Source organism: Mustela erminea, chromosome 11, assembly GCF_009829155.1.
Source record: "Mustela erminea isolate mMusErm1 chromosome 11, mMusErm1.Pri, whole genome shotgun sequence".
NCBI classification, from domain to species: Eukaryota; Metazoa; Chordata; class Mammalia; order Carnivora; family Mustelidae; genus Mustela; species Mustela erminea.
In genome coordinates, this window is record NC_045624.1 from 70,278,299 (window position 1) to 70,291,436 (window position 13,138).

Below are 13,138 nucleotides of genomic sequence, written 5' to 3' on the forward strand. Positions count from 1 at the left end.
AGAAAGAAAAGGAAAGGATAGGGGAAAAAAAAAAAAGCCACAATCACTATTCTGGGTGCTACTCAGGCTCTGAAAATGTACACCCAATAAAATTACTTTTCATCGCTGGTACCAAGATGTAAGATCATTAAAATTGTTAGAACACACTGAAAAATTTCATTATTGTTTCATAAATTCTGCCTGCCATGGAACAGTATCAAAATTTAGTCTCACATAGGCGGATCATGTTAGAGTATAGTATTTATTCAATTTCATCATTTATGATCACTGTTATAACCAAATTAGCCCCGACATAAACTCTGACATTTAAAAACACAGAGAACATACTGATTTTTCAGCTATTTTGCTTATGTATACTTTTCAATTCCCATGCAGTGCTCATAATTAGGAGATACTATACATAAACCCTCCCATTTATATATTAAGAACCAAGTAGAGAGGGTAAAAAAAATACCAACATAAATTCATTCTCCGAAAACTGCCCATGGATGTATTATCACTGTTCCTTCTAATTATATACTTACAGTGCATTCTTCAGTAAAAAGTGTAACTGCAGTCACATAACAATACTTATGACAAGGCAATGATATCACTTCAGAAAAAGAATACAACAAATGAGACTAAAAGTTGAGGAGAAAGATCAGAGCATATAAAAGTCATTTGAGAACACCACACAAACTTCAGTGTTTTCCACTTCCCAGTTGGAAAGAACATGCACAAAGATTTCTTAGCAGACAACAGTCAGGAGTGCATGAAAAATTGGCTTTCATGTCATATATGTTGAGAGAAGATCAATGCATTGAGAAAAAAGAATGTATTCATTATCTTTTGGGTCTGTCTATATCATCTATAGCAGCTAGAAGTTTTTGTCTTGCTTTCTTATTGATATGGGATCCCAGGCAAACATTTACCAGATTGGTCAGCTGCTTCGTTGAATACTCCTGCTCGGGGGGAAAAAAAAGATCCAAATTTAGTATGCTGAAAGACATGTATTGATCAATGCAAGGAAAGAACAGGCAGATACTCAGTTTTCAGTGGATAGTGACTGAGCACTACAAATCAGTGAAAAGCAGAGGAAATTATAGTCTGAGATATGGACATGAACTATTTACTCAGCCGTAATAATAATAAGGACACTGCATGATATACCGAAACAGAAAGGACTAGAATCTCTTCAATATGACAGAGTAATCTGACATGCCTATGCTTTTGTTACTTTTAAGACCACATACTTTATGCTTGTTTCTGTGGAGGTCTTTATTTATGAAGTTACTAAAATACACAGACCTCTCAAATTTTTAAAATGCTACTAAATAACTATTTTCTGGCACTCTTTTTTCTATAAAGTGAAAAAAGTCTCTAACCACAGAACAACTTTTCTGACTTATGATGAATGAGTAAGGTAACAAGGATCAGAAAGCTACCGGCTTTTAAACCTTCATACTGTCATTATAGCCAGTAAGTAAAATTAAGACTGTAAGTCTCTTATGCTGTAGAAATCTATTTGGTTCCTGAATTTCAGATAATGAGTTCCTAGGAAAAGAATGAATAGGGATTCACTAGAAAGGTTTGTATACTGATCTGGTTCTGGAGGATGAATAACAGGAGTTCAGATAAGGAGAGAGAGCCCTATACTACCATCTAGTAAGAAAAGTCATCTGTCTTCACAGGACGTAACCACCTAAAGAGTTTCAAAATATGAGAAAGAGTTAATTTTAAAACCTCAGCAAACTATTCAGTTTGTGTATCTGAGCTCTGGGAGCACCTGTTAGCATCTGGTAAATTCTTTTAATCAGCCAATATTTAACAAGTATCCACTGTCATCAAGCACTGAGCTAGGTAGGCACTGTCCTAGAAGATAGGATAGTCGGCTCCCGAGAAAATTTCACTGAATTACAAATATCAGCTAGTTGAGGTTCTCACAAAATGCTAAGCTAAAATTTTGGTGCACTACATTAAAACAGGAAACTCAAAAATAGGTATCATTCTTATATCAAATAATGGATATCTAGGAGCTGTGCCTTTCTTCTTAGTTACTTGTACTCTTTCCATAAACACCTTCCTCAGTAGCAACCTCAAAGTGTTTATAGCTTACTTTACTAAATAGATTCCAGCAACATTCAGCAGCCCATCTGTTCCTGGTTTAGCATTCTGGTTTTCAAATGTCAGAAGTCAATGGGACTAAAAGGGACGACATTTTTCTCAATTCTGGTGTACCGATCAAAATCACTGAAAATAATATTACATTTCTACTTTGCTCCCAAAGATCTGAAACTGACCCACGGTGGGCACATTTCCATAAAACTCAGGCTAATATTCATTTCTTTTTTCTAGAGTACTGAAACCAGACTGGATGAGGCTGATAAAGTAAATATAAATAATTCCTTATTTCCTTACCCAGTCAAATAAAATAAAAATTTACTTAGCTTTTACCCATGATGTTTATAGCTTAAGTAAATGTGATCACTAGAGTTACTGAAGGAATAAAACGAGGTGATAATTTTAATACTTCCCATATTTTCATTAAGTCTGTCTTCCCATACTGCCTACCTAGACGAATGGTAGAACAATCATATTAGGAAAGCCCCCATACTCAGCATCTTCTGGTGACAGATGTTGAGTTGAACTGTGTCAAAAATGCAGCATCCTAAATAACACTTAATAAATAATACTTTTGAGCGCCTGGGTGGCTCAGTGGGTTAAAGCCTCTGCCTTCGGCTCAGGTCATGATCCCAGGGTCCTGGGATCGAGCCCCACATCAGGCTCTCTGCTCTGTGGGGAGCCTGCTTCCTTCTCTCTCTCTCTGCCTGCCTCTCTGCCTAATTGTGATCTCTGTCAAATAAATAAATAAAATCTTTAATAAATAAATAAATGAACCTTTTCTCTACTTATCTATATATCAACACAAAAGAAAAACGATCGTATCTATATTCAAGGTAAAATCTAATGAAGGAGGAAGTTAAATGTAGCCATTTCAATATTAATATAGTCACTCATCACTAATAAATGTCAGTGTGGTCAGGATGACACCAACTCACTGTTGAGAGCTATAAGGTTTAAGTTATATAATAGACATTAGCTTGTGAATCACTTCAATGCTGCTGTCTTCAATTTGTCTTGATGTTAACCAACTTCAGCCTTTTCCCACAACACAGCTGCAGGATAAACACAGCTGAAGTTCAGATTCTGGCTACCTTTCCAGATAATTACTGTTGCAGTTCAGAAAGATCTCGAAGGGATTTGATTATGCAAAGGGCACTGCATAGACAAAGTGTGAATATGGTAAAGAATCAGCTGATGCTTTATATTTCACTCCCATGATTTTGAATTATATAATACACCAGACAAGAACAGCACAAAGGAAAAGGAATAAAAACTTAATTAACTGTTTTCCAGCTCTCACCCTGTGCTCTTTGATCCAGCGTTCCATGTCATTCTCGGTTAGATAGTAGGCTTTAATATAGGTTTCCACAAATTCTTTATCAGGAATAGGTCTAATATCTGTTAGTTTTTCAAGTTTCATTAAAAACTGTTGAAAATCCAATTGCATCAAGGCACGACCCTCATTACTACACTTCTTGACGTTGGCATATCTAAGATACACAATAATAAAAAACCAGAAATGAAGCGATGGAAAAAGAAACCTGTAGGTACTCAAACTCTTCGTTAACCTGTGTCTGGACAGATTCTCCAGAAACGAGAGGGTTCTAGGAAAGAGCACATGAGCCTTCTGTCAGAAAGACTGAGCTGCGCTGGAGCCATCAGCTGTCATTTTGCCTATGGGGCCTCAGCTTCCTCATCCGCAAAGCAAAGAGACTGAATAACTTCTTAAGTTTTTTGCTACTCAACAGACTACAGTGCCTACCACCCCACCCCGGTCAATAAACATAATCATCTGTAAGAAAGTTAAACTGGTCTTCCAGTAAATCTGGCTGCCAAGAATTATTTCTAAGCTGGGCTATGAATACTCCAAAGGAATCTTAGTTTCATAAAACTGTTCAGTGTTGTTAACTACCAGATATAAAGGAAACAAAAGCAGTAATTCCCCCATGGACTGTCAGCTGAACCTAAGAAACATGTGAGCATATAAGCAAAAAAAGGATATACATACTTGTCATGAACTTTATAGACTTATTCTGACACCCCACACTACTGGAAACCTGTGTATTCTAAGGTGGGGTAGTAATAAGAATGTATTAACCCTAAGAGTACAACATGTTATTACTCGTAAGTCAGTGTCTCATTCCTTCAATAACACAAAATGTGGAGAATCCAACCGCAGGAATGCGGTACTTCCCCTAAGGAAATTTACAAGGACACTGAAGCACAGATTATTAGAAGTGACCAGGCTTTACTGCTTTGTTTTAATAAAAAGTGTTTTGCACAGAAATATAACACTATTCACTTTTCTACTTTATTAAACAAATTTATTAAAAATACTTTTCAGTTGTGACTGTTGACACAGAGCCATTCTGTGATTTCCAGCAAGGCTGGTTTCAATACAGAGTGCCAAAACCGTTGTCAGCTTGTCACTGTCACCTTCCCACTCTCTAATACATTCTTCTTTATATCAAAGAAGAAATGGAAAGAAATCAGATAAACGAGAGTGTGGAAATGTGCAATTCCAGACCACGTGCATGGTCTCTGAGACAGCAGCTTGCTTCCCAAACATAGTTTATATTCTAGACATAAGCATCGTCTCTGAGTAAGTGGGAAAATTAGTATTGATAGATCTTCAAACTCAACATATGGAAGATTTATACAGTTTACAATGATATAATAATGATACCACTAACAGACATAGTGGTTATGAGACCTGATTTTGCCATCAGAAGTTCATAAACTTTCTTGGTGTTTGAAAACTGTGTGAACCTGGGCAATTTATTTAATTTCTTGATTTTCTGAGGTTTTCTCCTTGATAAAACAGAGAGAATAATGGTTCTATCAAAGAGCTAATGTTAGTGGAAGGTTTGGAGGGTAAGAAAAGAATAAATGAAACAAGATGGGATCAGGAGGGAGATAAATCATAAGTGACTCTTAATCTCACAAAACTGAGGGTTGCTGCGGGGAGGGGGGTCAGGAGAGGGTGGCGGGGTTATGGACATTGGGGAGGGTATGTGCTATGGTGAGTGCTGTGAAGTGTGTAAACCTGGCGATTCACAGACCTGTACCCCTGGGGATAAAAATACATTATATGTTTATAAAAAAATTAAAAAATTAAATTAAATTTTTAAAAAAAAGAGCTAATGTTAGGATTTGGTGATATAATCCTGTGAAGTGCTTGATCCAATAAATGACACAGAGTGCTCAATAACTGTTATGCATAATCATCATAATAATTATATCATTAGGCAATAATAACTATTATGAGTTTAACTTTCAGATCACCATGAGATGCTATTATCCACTGTCTCCTACTAGCTGGTTCTAAAGCACAGACAGCAGAGGCACAGTAGGATTTAAGGTTTCTTTAATAATGTTCTAAAGTCAAACCTGAATTATTATAAGATTGTCTGCTGGCCAAGACTTTCTCTACCTATTCTATCTGGTAATGACAACATACAATGTGATCTGTACATTACAATTTGTCACTGAAGAATCAGATAATACTTTCATGAAAACTTACCCTTCCACAATAGTTCTGTTGGCCAGCCGTATACAGTGTTCCCAAAGTATATTAGACACAGGCAGGGGTATCCGAACTCTCTTAGAAACCTCATTTAACCTCCTGTTAAACTGCTCAAATTCCTAAGAAGACAAAAATTATGGCCATATGAGGATATAATTATAATGCCATATTGCTTTCCCATCTTTCCAGCAAAGAAGAAGATTTAGAAAAACTCAGAATCAAACCAAGTAATACAAAAAGAGAATACAAATATAACTTGGACTTTTCAAGTACTTCACATTGAATAAAATACGTTGTGATACAGAGCACACGACATTTCATCTCCAAGGAAATAAGTGTCATTAATAGATTAAGCAATGCTAACAATGTTCAAATGCTTCTTCATCTCAAATTTTTCTAGTCACGTCAGTATGGATTAAAAGAGTTTAATAACCTAATATGTCTTTAAAATGATCTTCAAGAAACCCAGTTTAAAAAAGTATTTTGATAAGCTTTCAACTCAGAGTCAACTGTGAACCCTTTGTAATTTGAGGCTATACTCCTTAGAGAATAATCAAATAAACTATTCTCTATCTTAAACATTCTTTAAAAGTAAATTAGTTATTATATTCCAAATGATTTGAAAGCAATGAATAGCTGCAAATTTTTAGTGCAAAGGAAAAAATAAAACATAAAATACTTCCTATTTCCTACAGAAAAACTGAGTATTTTTATTACTTATTAGGAACTTTCATGATACCGTTCTACTAAAAATAAAAATTTATGTAGCTAATTTAGACAAATTCTAACAATTTCATGAAAGCAAACAGTTTACCCTTCAATAAAAGTATTTCTAGTTTCTTTGGACTATGTCACCTAAATATGTTCATTTACAAAAATAAATGCTATCGCTCCTTCCCTGAAAATACATTTCAAATGAATTTAACAAGATTTAAAATGGCATTTTTTTTTCTTTAGTTTCCTCAAGACAGCAGGTACATAATGCTTAACAAGTCAAGAGTGACATGTGTTCAAATTCTCTAATAACACACAGGAGGGGAAAAAAAAAAAATCTAATCATTACCACTCAAGCTACCACATGATTACTTATCATCCTTTCGCTTTTCTGTTAATCACAATTTTTAAAATTTATTTTTGACAGTTAACTGCTTTTAATTATTTATGAAAAAGTGAATTTTCAATCCACCAAGCTTCCTTTTTGAAATTCAAAGTTAAATAAATAATTGCTCTTCATCCTTTCCATTTTATGAATCTAGCGGAACACTAGTATTTGCTATTGTATTTATGCTTCACTGCAGTAAACCCTGCTTTAGATTTCCAGTCACGATTCAGTGCTTTCACTAATATTTTAAAAATAAAGTTATATGCTGTGGCATCTGGGTAGCCTGGTCACTGGTCATCTGCCTTCGGCTCAGATCAGGATCCCCGGATCCTGGGATGGAGCCCTGCCTTGGGCTCCCTGCTCAACAGGCAGTCTGCTGCTCCCTCTCCCTCTTCCCCTCCGCTCCTGCTCATATTCTCTCTATTGCTCTCAAATAAATAAATAAAAACCTAAAAAAAAAAAAAAGTTATACGCTAACTGTAAACAATGTCATTCTACTCACTGCTAACTTCAATGTTCAAGAATGTTTGTTGTTAAATGAACAATAAAACCATTTCATTTTACTTAAGATTTTTGAGGGGCAACAAATGCAGATTGCTTTTTACCTAAAGGTTTGGATTTGGAAAAGTAATAGAACAAATAAAAGTTATATAAGAACTTCTTTAGGAGAGGTTTTAAGCTGCTAAAAACTGGTTCAGGTTAATAATCTTAATGCATTTGGTTCTTTCTTACAGTATTAATGTTTCTTATAATTAAAAATAACTAGGAGCACTTGGGAGGCTCAATCCATTGAGCATCCGACTCTTGGTTTTGGGTCAGTAATGATCTCAGTCATGGAATCGAGTGTCATATCCAGTTTAGCGCTGAATCTGCTCAAGATTCTCTCTCCCTCTCCCTGCTCATGGTACACATGCTCTCTCTCTCTCAAATAAATAAAATCTTAAAAAAACAAACAAACAAACAAAAAAAACAAGAAGAACTAAGGCTCCTTCTAATATATATATTCACTGAGTGCAGAACTCTCTGTCTTCTTGCTTCCCTATGAATACCATGGTTGGCATGCCATAAAAAATAAAATTGGAAGGGGAGGTGAACCATGAGAGACTATGGACTCTGAAAAACAATCTGAGGGTTTTGAAGGGACGGGGGGTGGGAGGTTGGGGTACCAGGTGGTGGGTATTATAGAGGGCACGGATTGCATGGAGCACGGGGTGTGGTGCAAAAATAATGAATACTGTTATGCTGGAAATAAAAAAAAAATAAAAATAAAAAAAAATAAAATCAACTTTTCAAAAACAAAATTGTTTTAAAGAAAGGGTTTGAGATTATTTACAAAATACATTTGACTAACATATTCCAAATTAAGATTCCCAACTGAAGTTTTATGGGAACCCTAGAAATCAAAGTTCTCCCAGGGAGGCAATTACAGAGCACCCTCAGACCTGACAGTAACCCCTAGACACTGCTAACTTTTCTCCCACCCTTAGTTCTGGAGTAGTCTTGGGATGGTCTCGCAATCTCCATTACAGAGTTCTAGGAGGTCACCAGGCAGAGAGATGATGAATTCCACCACTATCTCTGTTCTGATCTCTGGCTTTGCTTACTGGTTTACAAGTGTCCCGGCTACCATCTGTTGCCCTAAGCAGTAAGAAAGTTTGTGTGAATGAGAGAAAAGCCAGGAGCTTAAGAAGGGCCAATTTTCTTTTCACTAACAAATATGAAAAACGAGATTTTTCTGAAAGCTTTTTTCATTTCCTCAAATGCCCTTGCTTCTCCTCAGCTATCCACATGGCTCATCTCCTGGCTTCCTTCGGGCTGCTCCCCAATTCTCACTTCATCTCCTGATAAGTATCCCCTTCTGTGACCACACATAAATAAACAATATTGCTCCCAAACCACACCTTGCACTCTCTATCCCTCCTCTGCTGCTTATTTATTTTTTCACAGAGCTATTAATTAATTGACATATTTTATCTTAATTTAGGTCTTTACTGTTGTCTCCGTACTGGCATGTAAATTCCCTGGGGATATGTAAATTCCTTAATCACAACTATGCTGGGGCACCTGGGTGGCTCAGTGGGTTAAAGCCTCTGCCTTCGGCTTAGGTCATGGTCTCAGGGTCCTGAGATCGAGCCCCGCTTGGGCTCTCTGCTCCGTGGAGAGCCTGCTTCCTCCTCTCTCTCCGCCTATCTCTCTGCCTACTTGTGATCTCTCCCTCTCTGTCAAATAAATAAATAGATGTTTTAAAAAAAATCACAGCTATGCTGTCAGCACCTAGATCAGTGTGTGGCACATGTAGGTGATCTATAAATATCTCTTGATGCATAAATGACAAGAGGTGTACAATTCTTTCCAGAAAACTTTTAAATGTAAGTTTTAAATGCAAAGGTGTTTGCATGACACATTGCAAAGGTAATGTAATTTCTGGAAAAACAACAACAACGATAATACAAAATAATCAGGGGCTTGGTCTCTTGCTAATAAATCTACACAACTACAGAAACATCTAATTAAATAGAAATATCTTCTTGTCACCATAGTCCTGGTTATTGAAATTACTTAAAATGAAAGTCAGCCAAGACATCCCAATCAAACTCTAATTCAAGATGGGAAATTAGTGAGCAAAAACAAAAAAATCTATGAAGAATTCTTGGGTCTAAAAGAACACAAAATTCAAAAACAAGTCCATTCTGATTTAGGGGCTTTAATACCATGATGCTAGAAATGTGGTAATAACGATAATCCCACTACTTCAGAGCAAGTACAATGACAGGAACAGTTCTCCCGGCAGACTCATCTTTAAACAAAGGTGTTTCTGCATACTTGCCTTCAGCAGTGCATCTACATAGATGTTGTGCTGTGACATAATTTCTTTTACGTCCCACTTCACATTAGCCATCAGGAGCAGCATCTGTTCATAATCAATAGCTTTACCGGCTACAATCCAATAAATTGGTTTGCGTAGTTCACTGGCAGTTGAGACTGTCTGAAATACATTTCATAGAAAGGAAAACAAACCTTTTCTAAAAGTATCAAGTTTATAAAAAATATTTTGTATCTATTTCGAGTATACATCACATCTAAAAATAAAACATACACAACTGGATATTTAAATTATGAAAACACTTCAGTTCGTTGGCATAGGACTTACTCAAAACACTTTTGAGACATACAATCAACTTGAGGTCACTGATGCACAACAATAAAAGAACCACAGATTCTCATGGAGATGAGCAAATATCTCCCATTTTTGCACTTCTGTCCATTTCCACTCTACCTGCCCCATCAGGAGATTTTGTCATCTCTCAAATGTATACTCGTGACAGCCTACAAGCCAGGCTCCCTGCCCACAGGCCTGCCATCTACTGCTGCCAACCCCTCTTTCTAAAACACATACTGAACAGGCCACTTACCGGTTTCAAATCCTCTGGTCCCTTCCCAGTACCCTGCAAACAGAGCCCACCTCCGGGCTGAGAGCACTATGCACCATGTGGCTCCTGCTTCTTACTCCAGCTGTCTCTCTCACCACTGGCCCCTTCCCCTGCTCTGACAGTCTTTGCATTCTCGGCCTCTGACTCACTCCAGGCTCTCTCTCACTGGCTGGTCTCCTGTGAGCCATTCCCTTAGCTTGCAATATACTCCCATCGCAGCCACCTGCCCTGGTTTAAACAACCCTCCCTCAGACAGCCTTTCTAGAAAACCTTCTCCCAATGACACCTCCTTTCCTCCTCCAGCCAACGTTAAAAACCCTGCTGCATTTTCTTTCCCCTTATCACACTTTATTGTAAATACAGTTGTAATGCGCATTGGATGAAAAGGTATAGGAGCTGCTCAGTAAGTATTAACTTACTATGGGAATTCATGAGTGAATAAATGTATGTTAACTGCTCTCCTGGAATCTGGAGACTGGCCACCAGTTAAAAAACCCCAAATAATGTGCTCCCAGCTGAAATGACATCCAAGAGTGTTTCTGACCTGAGAGTAAAACTGCTGAAGAAAGGGCTTTTTGACTGCAGGCATCACAGCATCCAGATGGGGTTGAAGGAACTCAAACTGTTCAGCCAAGAATACCCTAAAGGGAATAAAGAATGCATTGCATAAGCAGAGGGCGCGATCCATGGCCTGTCAAGACTTTCGTGCAAGTCACCTTTAAGATCTCTAAGCACAAGTTTAGCCGTTAAAATTCCTCTCCACTTGAGTGAACTACCTTGTATTAGCTCTTTTACAACCTACCCAAAAGTTACTGTTGAGATTATCACAGACTGCGAGCAGAGATGGAAGAAGGAGACTTCAAATAAACTGCCAGGCTGCTCTGCATGTGACACAGAAGCACAGATCACAGGAGAGATGGAAGAAAAAAATTTAACAGGCTTTTTTTTTTTTTTTTTAAAGGATTTCCTGTAAGGATCCCATTTAATTATATAGAACAGAGAGTTGAATTCACAGATTTAACATCTGACTGGCACATCTCCTAATGCAGCAAACTGTAGCTTGGCTGAGATATACACGTGAACTTCAGGTCAGGAGGCTGGTGTGCAGGAGTGGAGTCATTTGCACTGAGATTTGTCAGCAGCGGCCCTGTTTTTCTCTATTTTTTGTTATGTACGCAAAAACTCTTGACTGATGCTGGACAACATTTTATAGAAGTCATGTGCTTTACCTGTATTAAAAATGGGGGATTTATAAAGGTCAGGAAGCATTCCTGCTGATGTCGAGGGCTAACTATATTTAACACTAAACTGATGCTATAACTAGTTTCTCTAGAATCACGATTTGATAGAAAAATATAGAGTATGCTATGATGTGGTTACTTTTTTGTAAAAAGTTTTACTTTAAAGCAAGGATCATGTTGCTCAAGACTGAAACCTAAAAGATTTCCCTTTTTCCACTGACGTAACTGAACACCAACCATGTAGTTTTAAAAGATCGACTGGTGATCTATTTCAGGAAAGACTTCTCAGAAATAAATTAAGTGACACTCAGAAGTAGGAGAAGGATGCAGCTAGAAATCTAATCACACAGTGCTTACTTCTATAACTTTTCTTAAATACTTAAAGGCAAAGCAACGGGTTTTAACAACTTACAAGGATTCTGTGGCTACCACTCTTTCTGCCAGTCCATACAACGTATCCCCAGATGTCAAAATCACCAGGTGACTGAGGTGTGGGCTTGGCACTTTCTCCTTTCTCTCTTCTGCTGCTGTGAGGGTGGCGGTAGGATCAGCTGAAACTTCCTGAAAACACAACACATGTGCACACACAGCCTGAAATCAAATCTAATAGTAATAAACTATGTGGTTTTACAAAACTGGACCTGTAATTAGAATACTCGTAGGCATGCATATTAATCACATTTAGTTTCTGTTCTTTCTTTTCCTTCTTTTATATTTTCTAACTACTGGAAATTTCCTTTTTATACTAAGTGAAAATGATCCAACCCCATATGCTATTATCTGCATGTGACCTAAAATCGGCCAACACAAGCAATATTTATGAATTGGAAGATGTTTCATAGAGACAATAGCAAGATGCCCTTCGAGAGCCTGTAAATGAGAAAAGAGAGACAGCCTCTGGAGGACTGAGGTGGCACATTCCAAAATTATGGTGTGGTTAACCATTTTACATCCACACTTTAATCAAGGTAACCTTGGTATAATCTCAAGCAGGCAGGACTAGACTGCACTTATAAACTGAAACTGAGCTAACTGTGTTGGTAGCTGTCTGGAGTCACGTTACTGATGAGAAGGAAGGTGGCTAATGGGAATCAAAGAAAGGGAGCCCGAAGAGCAGGGTGTATTGATTTTAAAAGATCGTCCAAGAAAATTAGGGCACAAAAATTGGATACAAACAAATCTAAAAGTGTACAAAATATAAATCTCGATTACTTCTTAAATGAATTATATAGTCACAAATCTCCCAACACTTGCCTTATGAATGAAAGGACTCTGGGAGCATAACAGGTTTATAAATTTAGCGAAATGGAACTAAAACATTATAAAACCTTCCAAGTTAGAAAATGGTTTTATTCTTCTTTAGTTCTTCTTTGTATCCTATCTTCCACAAAAGATATTGTTTCTCTTCAATCTCTAATTACTCAATTAGCATTTAAAAGTTATTTTGGGAACAACTGTGCTTTCTCTAAGGGAGAATCGGGATAAGGAAACTATGCAAGTTAATCAAAGTCACAGTTCCATTATTTATTTTCTTCTACTAGAAAGGAAAATAATCACCCGTCTCCTGCACACACACACACACACACACACACACACACAGAGCATTAAATGGCTACGTGTGCTATTTCATTTAATGCCAGTGTTTATGTAATCACCATCTACCAGACTATCTAAGTGAGGAACCCTGGAATCATTTGTGTCTCCCCTTTCCCTCCCCACTCCATCATGCCTAAGC

General features: G+C 37.2%; 1 protein-coding gene across 2 annotated transcripts in view; it reads right to left on the reverse strand.

Annotated features, from left to right (window-relative positions):
• Window positions 1–222: 222 nt before the first annotated feature.
• The window catches only part of VPS50 (VPS50 subunit of EARP/GARPII complex), a 128,965-nt gene continuing 116,049 nt past the window's right edge, over window positions 223–13,138 (reverse strand). For both annotated transcript variants that reach the window (XM_032304437.1, XM_032304436.1), the window contains 6 exons: window positions 11,816–11,964; window positions 10,707–10,803; window positions 9,559–9,717; window positions 5,627–5,748; window positions 3,404–3,593; window positions 223–941 (listed from right to left, as the gene is read on the reverse strand). In XM_032304437.1, the coding sequence (XP_032160328.1) occupies window positions 822–941; window positions 3,404–3,593; window positions 5,627–5,748; window positions 9,559–9,717; window positions 10,707–10,803; window positions 11,816–11,964 (837 nt within the window). In that variant the 3' untranslated portion in view covers window positions 223–821. The remainder of the gene's footprint in view (window positions 942–3,403; window positions 3,594–5,626; window positions 5,749–9,558; window positions 9,718–10,706; window positions 10,804–11,815; window positions 11,965–13,138) is intronic.